The 14,704-nt window shown below is 40.1% G+C and overlaps 1 protein-coding gene across 3 annotated transcripts in view; it reads right to left on the reverse strand.

The window, feature by feature from the left end:
• Positions 1–2,815: 2,815 nt before the first annotated feature.
• Positions 2,816–14,704, reverse strand: part of SEL1L2 (SEL1L2 adaptor subunit of ERAD E3 ligase) — a 68,030-nt gene continuing 56,141 nt past the window's right edge. Inside the window, exons 15-17 of one of the 3 annotated variants that reach the window (XM_032592743.1) lie at positions 11,440–11,612; positions 3,133–3,261; positions 2,816–2,995 (exon numbers count right to left, since the gene is read on the reverse strand). In XM_032592743.1, coding sequence (XP_032448634.1) covers positions 2,876–2,995; positions 3,133–3,261; positions 11,440–11,612 — 422 coding nt within the window. In that variant the 3' untranslated portion in view covers positions 2,816–2,875. Of the gene's footprint in view, positions 2,999–3,132; positions 3,262–11,439; positions 11,613–14,704 lie in introns of all 3 variants that reach the window. The other 2 variants (XM_032592744.1, XM_030310120.1) reach the window with 2 other exon arrangements.

Below are 14,704 nucleotides of genomic sequence, written 5' to 3' on the forward strand. Positions count from 1 at the left end.
AACACTGACAAGTGGCTCCGTCAAGGCCATGTGGAACACAACAATCACACAGCCATGCCCTGCTTAAATGCCTGAGATATAATGGTGGTTAAGTCACTAAGCTTTGAGTAGTTTGTTAAGCAGCAAGAAATAACTGCAACAGTAATACAGGGGAAATAATGTATTTTGGAGTCAGATCTGGACTCAAATTCTAGCTTCATTATTTATTATTATGTGACCACATTGTAACATGATCTTAACAAGTTACGTAGCTTCTCCTAGCCTCGTTTTCCTCCTGTGCAAGACAGAGTTACTTAAATCTACCTCCAGCCTCATCATGAAGGAAAGAGAAAGAGAAAGGAAAAGTGGAAAGGAAAGAGAAAAACACAAGAGTGTTATTTACTTGACCTTTAAAAAATTTATTAACTTGGGGCACCTGGGTGACTCAGTTGGTTAAGCATCTGATTTTGGCTCAGGTCACGATCTCACGGTTCATGTGTTCCAGCCCCACATGGGGCTCTCCTGTCAGCAAGGAGCCCACTTGCTTCAGATCCCTTGTCCCTACCTCTCTCTGCCCCTCTCCCACTCGTTCTCTCTCTCTCTCTCTCTCTCTCTCTCTCTCTCTCTCTCTCTCTCTCTCTCTCTCTCTCTCTCCCCTGCCCCTTACTCTATCTACAAAAAGTTGCTGACTTGAATACTTACTCTGCTTTAATAAAAAATCAGGGAAGGAAATGTAGAGGGAAAAGGGACTTACAAAGAAAACTGTTTAAAAAAAAGTTTCCTTGTAGTCTATCATCAGTTTTTGTCTAAAGCTATCAGAAGCAGAAGGAATAGGGGCTCTGTATGCCCGTGGTGGGGGTGGGATTGTAGTAACCAGGAAGTAGAAGTGGCTGACAGGCGGGGGCTCTTTCTCCCTTGGCCAGTCATCACCCAGCTACAGCACCCAGGTACAGCAGGTACAGCAGGTGCCCATCCGTGCACCTGGGCACCTCTGCAGAGGCTCCAGAAAGGAGGCTTAGAAATGGAACTTGAATGATTCAAACACCCTAAGCTGTTCATACTTTCAAAGCCTTTGTCACATTTAGTTGGAACGGTTAGCTGAAATGGGAAATTTATGAGCTCATACCGTCCTTGCTTCTATAATTCTAACAGTGTAATACTGTACACAGCAAGCCACAAAGAATCTCCCTTTCTTCCCTGCCTGCAGTTATTTTCATAAGCGTTTCCTTTAAGAAACTCATTTCTAGACTTTGAGCCAGGACTTCCCTATTTTGTTTTCCACACTCCCCTCTTTGCCCTTATACCCATCTCTGACATCTTTGCATTGCAGACACCTGTGGGATATAATTCACTGCTGTCTTGTCCATTAGGCTCTAACTGGAGGTTTAGATGCCTGCTCCTTCTTTGCGTGTTTGTAAACAAAAGTTCCTGCAGAAGTTGAACTCTCTAGTTAGTCAGGGATTCTGTCCAGGAAATTCTAAACACTTGGATCTCAGGCCAGGATTAGTTCATGGCCAAATAACTGATGTAGCTAGTATTTGTATGTGTAGTGTTTATAAAGCATTTTTGAAGTCAGGCTTATGTAAACCTCACAATTCTCCAGTGAGGCAGGACGTAATCCCATTTAATGGAGGAAAAACTGAGATTTGGAGAAATTATGCCCAAAGTCATACATAGAGCTACCAAGGGACAGAGCTGGATCTTAAATCCATGTTGTTTGGTCCCACATTCAGTGTTCTCTCACCTTTTCATTCTTCTTTCTGATTATGATTGACATTATTAACTAACTCTTTTCCTGTCCTGGGGGTGGATTTCCAAGTAGGCAAGCATGATCTTTTCCCACCAAAACACCCAGGATTTTGGCTGAAGAACTAACTGCAGGGCACTGAGCCCACACAGATTATTATCAACTCCACTGTCCCCATCTTCCAACCAATTTTCCATGAGGTTTTACAGAGTATTAGAAGTTACCATTTGTGGAGTTCATTCTAGAACACCAGACCCTTTACATAGGTTATCCCTTTAATCTTCATACCAACTAAGATCTTCCCATTTTGCGGATCAGGAGACTGAGGCTCAGAGAGGCTAATGAGTTGTGGAGCTGAGATTCAAGCCCGGCCCTTGACATAAGTCCTGGGCCTCCTGCTCCCTTCTTGCCCATGCTGCTCCCAGCCCCAGGTCCCTGCTCTTCCTGCCATGGGAAACAGGGAACTGGACTTTTTAGCTCTGTCCTCAGAGGCTGGTGTCTTCAGGGACCAAGGGAGAGCAGGGTTCTAGTGAGGGATGGCAGAGAGGGGTACAACACTGGACAGACCCAGGTGGCATTGTTCACTGCAAGCTGCTAAGGGAGCTTGGATAGAAGGCCCCTTGGGGAGAAGTGTGATCCAGTACCCCTACATGGCATGCCACATGCTCATGATGTGGTTCACGGGATCATTCCCCCGAGATGAAGGGTCTATTTGTAAATTTATATCTTTCTCATTTTCTGAGGGATCTGTGTTCCTGCCCTCCCCAAACTCCTCCTCCTCTGTATCTCTGTATGTCTGTAGGAGCCAAGAAACACATTTGTCCTCTTGAGAGGGAAGAGGCTGTTATAACAATGTGAAAATGGGTGGCCATTATCCCTAACTAGGGACTAGATTATCAAAACAACAAGTTTGTAAGGAAACCTCAGGTGACCAGTCTTCAGCAGCTCACTCCCCCACAAGTGGTCACCCAAACAAAGGAAGTCTGAAATGGTTTCTGAAGACAGGTCTCAAGCTTTGTCCATTTTCCACCACAGGCCTGTGTGAGAAATCTGCAGCAGACTCTTGAGTTTCATGAGGAAATTCTTTATTTAGCAAGGATAGTTTGAAGTGAACTGTTCCCATGAGCAGGTTTTGCTGTGGTCCAGATTCTACCCATAGCGATTTCTAAGCAAGAAGATCAGCACAGCAACAATTAGGCCAATCACAAATAAATCCCAGTATGGTCCAAGGGTGTTGTCCAATTTCATCCATTTCCAACACATCGTAAACTGCTGGAAGAGACATTCTGTCAAAACAAATCCAAGCCTCCCCCTCCATACACAACCGTCATCTCCTTCCATCCCACCATTCAAAAACTGCTCATTGGAGTTTTCAGAGATTTGGGGCCTATCTGAGACAAACTTACTTTAAAAAACAGGATATCTTGGAGCAAATGCACAGTTTCCAGTTTCATGAGGGCAAAGAAAACAGGTATGTGAGCATCTGGACTTGTTTGAGCAGCCATATCATACAATCTCCTGGCCAAGTGAATGTCCTAGAAATAGAAGAATAGCCCTGAGTCATTAAGTCCAGATTCCTTAGGGGTAATTAAATGGAAGCCATCACTTGAAATATTGTTATTTATCTTTGGTAGCCCACCACCTCCCCCATCCCTGGCAAGGCAGTCATGTCCTAATCCTTGGAACCTATGAATATGTTATGTTACATGGCAAAGGGGACTTTGAAAATGTCATTAAACCTAGAGATCTTAAAATAGATTATCCTAGATTATCTGGGTGTACTACATACTATCACATACTACATATTATCACATCTGGGTGTACTACATATTATCACATAAACACAGTTTTCTCAGGGCTGAGGTCAGGAGAGAAAGTCAGATATGGCAGAAGTACAAGTTGTAGCTTCTAGATTTGGGAAGGGCTCAACTTACTTGCTGGAGGGCCACGTGGAAAGAATGAGAGGGAATGTGGGCAGTCAGGGAGGAAATGGGACCCTCAGTCCTACAGCACAAGAAACTGAATATGCCCAACAACCTGAGTGAGCCTGGAAGTGATTCTTCCCCAAAGCTCCCAGTAAGGAACACAGACTGACTTTAGCCTGTGAAACTACACAGGATGGGTCAAGCTCACCCAGACTTTTGAACCAGAAATCATGAGATAATAAATGTGGTTGTGGGGCGCCTGTGTGGCTCAGTCGGTTAAGTGACCGACTTGCTTTCGGCTCAGGTCATGATCTCATGGTTCGTGAGATGAAGCCCTGCATTGGGCTCTGTGCTCAGCGTGGAGCCTGCTTAAGATTCTCTCTCTCTTCCTGCCCCTCTCCCCTACTTGTGCACTCTCTCTCTCTCATAAATAAAAGTTAAATTAAATAATTAATTCATGTGAGTTGTGTTAAACCTCTAAATTTGTGGTAGTTTATTATGGCTATAACATAGAAACTAACACATAGAAAACTAACACAAAAAGCTTTCTTGGATACTGCAGGGCCAGACCTTAGATACGATTCCAGTTAAAGAAGTAGAACACGAGATGCCAACAGTCCAGCTCCCCCAAACAAATAACAATACAGATACTAACAAGCATTTAAAATTCCTAGTTTTCTTTATAGTACTTTTCATACCTGAAGTTACAGAATTTGCTTGGTCATCTGTCATTGTCCTCAAGGACCTGGACTACCCCTCAATTGCCAGTGCCTAATGGAATGCCAAGTACATAGCTTCTCTCTGATAATACTTATAGAATGAATGAATGAACTTTTTACTTCTCATGCTGGAATTTTGATTCCTCAAATTACATACTATATTTTTAGGGATCTTTCCCCGCCATTAAATTATGCCATGGCAGGTAAATTTCTTTTCTTTAATTTTCACCTACTTGTGGCTTGTTTTTATTTGTTTGCTTTACTTTTGCTTGATTTCCCAGAGTAGTGAAAAAGCTAAGTAGTGTTGTTCTAAAGGTTGAAGTGCCTTGGGCCAGTCCCATTATTGTACTTTACTGGGTGCCTCTGGATTCGTTTCAAAAGGATAAGAAGAGAGATTTTCACAAACTGTGTTTATCTTGCATCTCTTTGTCCTCCCTGTCTTCCAAACCTCCATTACACAGAGTGCAGTAGTTGTGAATCCGTGCGGCCCCTGCTAAACCCATGTTTTGGGTGGTATTCTCTCAGCTGTGTTCTGCTTGTTATTTCTTAAATTTTTCCCAAAGCTTTGTGGTCTTGTAAATTGATTTGTTGGAGAAAGAGGAATGTTCTTGCTAAAAACTTAAAATGCAAGAGACTGTTTTGAACAAATCTTCCTGGCAACAGAGAAAATGGATGTTGTAAAAACTCTAATTTGTGTCTCTAATTCCAACAAATTCAGTGGGTGTTCTTTTGAAAGCACCCTGCAGATTATAAAGGCTGTGTCACCCCCACACATGAAAGGCATATTGACTTTAATAGGGCATTCAGGGAACAAAAGCATTTGTCAATATCTCAAGCATTCATTCTTATTTGAAGCAGGCAATAGTTATTAATTTATTTCTTCAGGCACAAACATCACAATTCAGTTGCTTAGTTTGAAATAAAAAATAGCAAGAAGTACCACTAAGGTGGGATAAGCGCCCTCCTTACCCAGGGGCCTCACAATTCTCAGTGGGGGTGGGGCGGGACATGAAAGTCTTTCTTAAAAATTCCCAGAGAAAGAAATTCCTGAACCCACTGGTTAATTAGGGCAACCCATATAAAAGAGATTTTATTAGCTGATTCTAGAAAAGGCTCCTTGTTCTTTGATCCTTATTAGGAAGAAATCCAAGTCATTCATACAAAAAATTCCCTTTCAAAAGTGTTTTGATGATGGCCAGGGTTCATTAAATAAGTCCATTGCACACCCAATCCACTTACATTTAACTTTCCTGTGGTACATTTGAGCTTATTTTGCTTTAAATTCAATGATTGAGGAGAGTATGTAAACTGATCTGCAGTCTCTTGTTAAATAATGTGTTTCCAAGTAAAATATCAGGTTTGCCAAAATATTGCCCAATGTTCATATGCTCAAAATAGCTTCTTATAATTCAAAAATACAGAATTCTCTAGGAATAAAGTATCTGGTTTATGAAAATTGTTCATATACACGATGCAGGAGTTTGCTAGCCCTGAATCTTTGGGTGACATCAAAAACTCCTTATACCAGGACAGAGGTAGATTTTTTGAATAGTTTATTCTTGTTTTCTAACTATAAATATACCATATACTAATGGGAGAAAACTTTGAAAACATAGAGCTGAAAAAAGTATTAAAAACCCACCTACAATTTCACTGTACATAGATAAGTACTGGTAATATTTTATACACATCCTTCCAGCATTCATATATATATATATGTGTGTGTGTGTGTGTGTGTGTGTGTATATGTATATACACATATATACATATGTATATATGTGTATATGTGTGTAAATACACACATATACACATATGTATATATGTGTGTATATGTGTGTATATATATATATATACACATATATATATTCAAATATACATACTTTTAGGAATTTTTCAACTTGTACAATATTTTGTCTTCTGCTTTCTTAATCTAACAATATATTTCAAACAACATACTATGTCCTAAGATATTGCTTTAGTCTATAATATTTTTATTTTTAATAGTTGCATAGTATTTCATAATAATGGCTAATGCTTATTAAATAAATACTCATATTGCGTGCCAGTTACCACCATCATTTATTTTAACCTCATGACAATTACACAGAGCAGATGATATTAACTCTACTATAAAGATGAAGAAACTGAGGCACAGAGAGTTTAAGTTAGTTACCTAAATTCATGTCACTTATAAGTGGCAGAACTGACATTCACATCCAGATGGTCTACTTCTAGCCTGCTCACTTAGTCACTGGGCCATAAAATACATACTACAGTGGTGTACTACCATGTGATAGTTTACAGAGCATGTCTTCTATTTTGAAGCAGTTTGTTTGTTTGCTTATAGGATTTTTTTTTCCTGTAATAAATAAAGTTATCCACACATAACTATTTTGCACATTTCTGATTATTTTATTAGGTAATAAGCCATTTATTTCAAGAGGAGTTATGGCCATTTTAAAGAGGTGTGTGTTTGGTCCTGTCATATTTCTGAGAAGGCCATTTTAAATATCTAACTTGAACTTGTCCTTTCCAGAAAATAATTCTATTCTGGTGTTTAAAGTTTCAGCTCTAACACTCTATAAGTGGTCAGACCAGACAAATGAGAAGTGAAAATACCTCGTGTCATAATTACTCTTATTTTTGATACGTTTATTTATAATTTATTCAGTAGATGTGGTTTTGTTTTCTTTGTAGGATCCCAAAAATGTGTTATCTGGTAGGTCTAACTATATATACTGGAAACTCATCTGCAAAGGCTACTTCCTCCCCTCCTTTTGTCTTAATTTAGGATAGATTTCTTAGTCCTTATCTTAAAACATACCTGCTTTCTTCCATTAAAGAAATTTGTCATGTGTTTCTTATAGTCCATGTTATAAAATCATTTTAGAACAAGACCTGGCAGTACTGATCCTTCCACCTGAATTCACTGTTCCCTCTTTAACATTTTCACACTACGTTATTTGTGTGAGCATCCACTAGTGCCTTTTTAGGCTTTCACTATAGCTATGGACATATCTCTTCCATAGTAGGCTATGAGCTCTTTGAAGGTTGTCTTGTTCTTATATCCCTAGAATGAAGTACATTGCTTCCCGACACAAAATAAGCACATGAAAATATTTGAGCGAATAAATAAGTGAAGAAAAACAAGTCACAGTGCCATGGTAGTTTAGAAGCAGATGCAGATATCTTTCAAATCTGGGGGCTCATTGAAGGGTTCATGGAGGAGATGATAATGGAACTATTCTTTGAAAAACTCAGGGGTCTTTAATGGTCAAAACTGTGGGAGAAGATCATTCTAGCAAATGGGGTGACATGATCGAAAGTCAGGAGGGTTAAGTTCAAGGTCTCTAGTTGGGAGGGAAGGAAAAGTACCCTAGAACATACATAGGGGAGTAGGTAGGTTATGTCAAGGTAGGTTTGAATGCCAGACTAAGAAGTCTGGACTTCATTAAACAATACAAAGTCAATAAGATCATTTTATTTTTGTTTGTTTGCTTGTATTTTTTTTTCTCTGTGTGTGCATGGTTTTTGGAGGAGTGAGGTGGAGGAGAAACAGTATCAGAGTTGTATTTTATAAAAAATAACATGGTACTGCTCTGTTAGATGGATTATGTATTAACTAAGGTAATGCTAACACCTGTAACAAATAAACCCCCACATTTCTTTTTTTTTTTATATGAAATTTATTGTCAAATTGCTTTCCATACAACACCCCATGCTCATTCCAATAGGTGCCCTCCCCAATGCCCATCACCCAACCCCCAAATTTCAACAGGGGTATTCCTGGTTGGTAACTGAGAGACCCACCCTCCTTCTACCATGTGATTCTGCCATCCCTTAGAGCCTCTATAAGTTCTGCATTTAACAAATGGAAGGGGAAAGAGACTAAGGAGAAGCTCCATCTACTTCTTAGCCGCCTTAGCCCAGAAATGACACCCTTCATTTTTATTTCTGTCCCATTGGTAAGAACTAGTCACAAGGATGAAAGGGAGCTGGGAAATGTAGTCTCTGACTAGAAGACACATGTCAGCAACAAGTCCTCCCCGTGAATTGGAGATTATATATCTTTGGCAGACACAGCTTTCTCTGAGCAGATTTAAAGGAAGAACAGTAGAATGGAAGACGACTGAGGAGCCTTTACAACAAGCCTGAATGAACAGAAATGCGGGCCTGAACCAGGATACAGACAGAAGGAATGGGCAGGAGGGGATGGGCAAATCATTTTGTTCATAGTTAAATTTCTGAAGTACTTCTGAATCAAGCGTAAATTGAGACATAGTTGCATAACAACTTGTGAGCTGAGTGCTTATATTTCTAAATTAGTTCAGGTCCTCTCCCAGTTCTTCCTCAGGCATTATTTTATATTCCCACAACAATGGTGCAGCCAGTCTTGGCCCACAGTTTAAGTCAAGGAGCTCACTGAACTTAATTCGAAGTCATAAATTGGGTAATGAGATGCTTCTCAGTGAAGCTATTAGGATTAAGTCACCTACATCACCCAGTCCTGATGCCCTTTCCTAAAGACAGATGAGGACAACAATGACCCATATTTTTATACTGATTTACCACAGGTTGATTTATACCTCACTTCCTTCTCCCAGAGAGTTTTGGTTTACAAACCCTTTTTCGGTTCTCAGAGAAATCCTGGTAATGATATTATACTTATCTTTCCTGCTGGTTTGCATGAGGACTAACTAATAAAGAGGATTGTGAAGTGCCCTGCTGAAGAAATGCTTAATTACTTGATGACTTAAATGCCGTGAAAGTCTGTTCTAATTGCTTTGCTTTCATTAACCATCGCTCGAACAAGCTTCAGCTTTTTAATTATCAGAATATTCATTTTAAGGATTAGAAAAGGTGGTATCTCCTTGTTAATTTGACTATGAGATGGCAAGATTAATAAAGTTTGCCCCTGGGTACTTGGTTATTATTTTTCGAATTGCAAAACAGAAGAAATTAATAAAGACAAAAGAGAAATGGCTCCTCACCAACTAAACCTAAAATTCCTCTGTCCGGATCTAAGTTCAGCTCTGTTTCTTATTTTTTGTTTACAATTTTTTATGTGTAGAGACTTTCTGTAGGAAAAAAATACACCTGTGACTGTGAGAAAGGATCAAAATGAACTACCTGTGATTTAACAGGACCTGGATAGGAAGGAACAGAAATGTGTCCAGAGACAAATTAACAAAGTTTCTTCTAAATGTATGAAATGTATGTCTTGACAGCTGCTGCTTGACATAGTGAAGAAAGTGACTGGGAGAGAGGCTAGCAGTGACTCCAAGGAAGAAAACCAGACCTTCTGATACAGTGAGCCATCTGGGCTCTGGTAGGCAGTGTCCTCTCTGGTGCACAGTTGACCCTGTGTCATCCTTGCCCCCAGGCTGTTAAGGCAAAATTGTCTCGTTGTGGTGAGGATAAGGCTGTCATGGGGACCAAGTCCTTAAATCACACAGGACAGGTGAGCTAATTTGAATTTAACCCATAGAGTGGGGTCATTTTTATCCGTGATACACACAGTGCTCCTTTCACCTTTACTGTTACATTTTGCATGAGGAATGATGAATAAAAGCTTTAATCTTACCGAAACTTTACTTAGCAGTCATGCAAATTCTCTTCTGATCTAACTAACAGTTATTCCATATGCTGACTACAAAGCCCCTTCACAAAGGCTTATTTTTTATTTCAAAGCCTGGGGAGGGGAGGTATCATTGTTCTGTTTTACAGATGTGGATGATGGTTAAAAGGGAGTGGGGTGTGGCTAAATGACATCCGAAGAATCTTCTGATTTAGCTATTTGATCTCATTTTATAAACACAGGAAGCCTGTACCTGCTAAGGATGGGAAAAACAGACTGGATTTGGATTTGACAGTCTTCCTACTGCTTAGGGTTCTGGGGCTGATGGAAAGTGATCAGTCAAAAAGCAGGTCACAGGGAGAGCTCAGGAAGGCAGGGATCTGGATTGTTGGTGCTTGAATATGAAGCCGTTGGTTGTTGCACAGTGCACAATTAGCAGTCAGATAGGAAATTCCCCACCAATAATTCTCAACTACTAGCACAATTGGAAGAAAGAAGAAAGCATAGAAAAGCAGATAACCCCTTCATTATTTGGCTCTCAAAATGCAGCCAGAAGTATAGATACTGATACAAAATATATACTCGAATAGTAAGAATGACTCAGTGCAGGGCCCACTCTTTCAAAAACATAGGGTCAGACAGGCCTGGGTTCAAATTCTGACTCCCCCACTAATGAGTTCTGCAAATTTGGTCGGTGACTTAACGTCTCTGCACTTTGGTTTCCTGATGCATACAATGATGACACTGATAGGACTTCTCTCATTTATTGAGTGGTTGTGTGATTTAAATGGCATAGTATATATAACACACCAATGCCTGGCTATTACTTTCATTATTGATATTTAATACACCTTTCTCACTGAGTCAGAACCCAATGCCATCTTCTTTAATTACACTTACCAAGGGATTTACCCAATATCTCCTTGTAGTGTTAGTTCTCTTTCTTAATAAATATGCCTTATATCCTCAAGTTAAGTATAGCCTTTGAAGGATGGAGATCCATTTTTTTAGGATTCTCCAGAGTGCTCAGCACTGTGTCATGTACATAGTGGGTGATTTATAAGACATTTCTGGATTAATGTCACCTTGGTATCCAGCTCTGACCTCAGTCCCACTCTTTCCTTGTTTACTGAAAGCTTGAGAGTCAATGGAAATTTTAATGGAAAAAGGCCTGGGGTGTAAGGGAGTGGAGGCAGGACCCACTAGTATAGCTGAGAAAAGTGTGAAGTTATGGATCTAATTAGCCGAGACTAGATTTATTTCAACTTGCTGGTTATGTCTTTGGGCATAAATGGAGAATATAATTTCCTCCTCATAGGGTTCACATTAGGGTAAGTACTATGTGTTGGTATGGGGGGAGGGACTCAGCAAATGTTGTCTTTTCCTTGCTTCCTCTACACTGATGACATCAGTGAATTTAAAAACATTTACAAATGTTCCCTTCCCATTCAGCTGCCATTACTAGGTTTGGATTATTACCAACACAATTACCTTTGCGATACCTAAGCCATGTTCATACATATAGGCCAGATTAAACATGGCTTGAGCGCTGTGGTATTTGTCGGCTGCAATGCTGTAATGTGTGGCTGCTGTTTGATAGTCCTTCTTAGTCCCGTAGCCATAGTAATGGTAATCTCCAATTTTTACTCTAGCGAATGCATTGCCTGATAGAAATATTAGAAAGAGAAGAAAAAGAACTCCAATGATTCACATACAGTTCCTAGTAACTCAACTTGATGATAATATACATAGAAAAAGAAAAACAAAAGACTCAATATGCTAGAATCAAGATTAGATATAACTTATGGATATAAATTATAATGCTCATTGTTAGCTGTCTTCCTTGCAGGATAACTCCCATGGTATAGTACAAATGTTCATTCCTAAAGAATAAAAATTATGAATTTTATCTTTTAAGTTCATTTTGTGAAGTTAGGTCAACTCTTGAAAAACTAGATCCTACCCCTCCAGTTCTCAAACTTCACCCCTGAAGCTGTGTTCTCCTGCATCACCCATGTCTCCCTCTTTCCTAGATTAGTCCTGTCAGTCATTTAAACACACTTTGGTATCTTCTATGAATGAAAACAAATCCTTTCTTTATCCCATGGTGTGTCCTTTTAACTACTCCCCATTTCTCTGTTCCCTTCACACTCAGCCTTTCCAAAGTGTGTTCTATACTCAATGTCTCCAAAGCTGCACCTCCCACATACTCTTAACCCACTCCAATCTGGCTTCTGCCCCTCTCCATGGAACTGCCACTTTTAAAGTGGTTGGTAACCTCCATGCAGCCAAACCCATTGGCCACTTCCCTGTCCTCATCTCATTGGACCTATCTGCCCAAGAACTTTCCTCTCTTGACACCAGTGACATCTCATTCTTTGGGTTTCTCTCCTGCCTCATCAGCCTCTCTTCTTTTTTTTAAAAAAAAATTTTTTTTTAACATTTATTCATTTTTGAGAGACAGACAGAGCACAAGCTGGGGAGGGGCAGAGAGAGACGGAGACACAGAATCCGAAGTAGGCTCCAGGCTCCGAGCTGTCACCCCAGAGCCCGATCCGGGGCTTGAACTCACGAACTGTGAGATCATGACCTGAGCCGAAGTCAGATACTCAACCGACTGAGCCACCCACGCGCCCCCAGCCTCTCCTCTTTAGACACTTGCCTGACTCCTCCTCCACCCAGCTTCTAAATGTTGGAATATCAAGGATTTATTAGTTAAATCCTTCTTCTCCTTTCTTCTCTTCCTTCTTTTCTCTTCTTTCTCTCCCACCCTCCTCTATCTCAACTCTTTTTCTAGGTGATCTCAATTAGTGCCATGCCTATCTTGATGTTTACTCTTCCTGAATTTTATCTACAGTCCTGTCTTTCCCCCAAGCGCCCGACTCTTCTAATCACCTCTTTGACTTCTCTGCTTGGATCCCAAAATATTCAGTGGAGATTCCTAACACGCTGCTACCTCCCTCCCTCAAACCAAACCAAACCAACCCAAATAATCAGTTTCTTCCCAATCACAGTGCTAGCATCACTGTTCAGGCACAAATTTAAATTAGTTATTCCTACTTGTTTTCCCCTCCCTTCCATTATAGAATCCATTAGCAGGTCCTGTTGGTTCTACTCTCAAACACACCTGTTTCTTGCTGTCTCCTCCACCACCTAGTTGAAGTCTGGAATACTACAATATCTTCCAAACTGTTCTTTTATTTCCACTTTCCAATATATTCTCCATACAACAGCCAGGATGATTTTTTTTAATATAAAGTCAAATCATATTATTCCCTTGTGTTAACCCCCAAAGTGCTTCACTTTGCACTTGGAATAATATCCAGACTTCCTAGCTGACCTACAAGTTGTGCTTCATCTGCCTTTTCTGCCTCCCTGACTAGCCTAATCACATGTTACTTTCCCAACATGCTCTAGCTTTCTTAATTTTCCTAATACTCCTTCAAAACATCAAGCTCATTCTTGCTTCAGGACCTCCGCATTAAGATTCTCCATGCCTGTCTGCCTGGCATGTTTGGACTTCCTCTGAGTCTTCACGTGTCTGGTTTCTCATTATTCAGACCTCACTGCAAATGTCATTTCCCTCCTAGAGGCCTTCTCTGACTACTGTGTCTAAAGCATTGCTTCAGCCCCCCACTCTGGGAGTTATCTATCTCACCTCCATGGTTTATTTTCTTCACAGCATATATCGCTGTTATTTTATTTGTTTAGTCTCTCTCTCCTTCATGAATTTATTTTCTCTCTCTCTCTTATGAGGACAAGAACTTTGAAGGTCTTGATCACTGATTATAGTCCCAGACCTAGAATGATACTTGACAAATATTTATGGAATGAATGGACAAACATGGTAGGAAACTTTTTAGAAAATGCTTTCTCCAAATGTTATATAATTTAGAATCTTACTTTCCAACAAATTTGGATATAATCAGGAGTAGAAAAAAATTCACGTGACTTTTAAGATATGAGACTTTAATCTTTTGAAGACCACAACTTAGTGATGACCTTTGGGGATCCATGTTTCCATTCACTAGGAAAATATTGATTGAAAAGATGAGGGAATGCTAACTAGGACATCCATCTCAGGTGTGGCTAACCCCTCTAGTACAGTCTAGACTTTCATGGAAAAGGAGAAAGCACCCTGTGCAGTGTGTTCTCAGGTGTATACTTAAGGGCTATAGGACTCCTCCATCCCAAATTTTCTCCATATTTGGCCTACTGCAATGCCTAAAATCCTTTGCAATTGATTCCTTTGGATACTGAAGTTCTCTTAATCTTCTAGAATCCTCTATTGGATTCTAATGTAATACCATGACCCATCTTTAGTTCTGAGTAGAGGTATCATTATAAAATTCTTAAGCTGCCAAAGACATTAGTTAATAGGCTTTGCTTCCCAGGTGCTTCAAAATATACAGGTAGATGAGGGGTGCCTTGGTGGCTCAGTTGGTTAAGCATCTGACTCTTGATTTCAAGAGGCTCAGGTCATGATCTCATGAGTTTAAGCTCCACTGTCAGTGTGGAGCCTACTTTGGATTCTCTCCCCCACCCTCTGTCCACGCCCCCTTCAAAATAAATAAATAAACTTTAAAAAATGTACAGGTATCTGGGGGCAAGTCCTTATAGAAATGCTACCCAAGAGAAGGGATTGGAGGGACCCAGAGAGGCAAAAGTCCCTTGAAGCCCTAATGAGAAACCCACTTCATTTCTAATTTTGCCCAAAGCTGCCCTCCTTTGACCCTGAGATTCTTTCTGGGCTATA

This window comes from Lynx canadensis, chromosome A3 (assembly GCF_007474595.2).
Source record: "Lynx canadensis isolate LIC74 chromosome A3, mLynCan4.pri.v2, whole genome shotgun sequence".
NCBI classification, from domain to species: Eukaryota; Metazoa; Chordata; class Mammalia; order Carnivora; family Felidae; genus Lynx; species Lynx canadensis.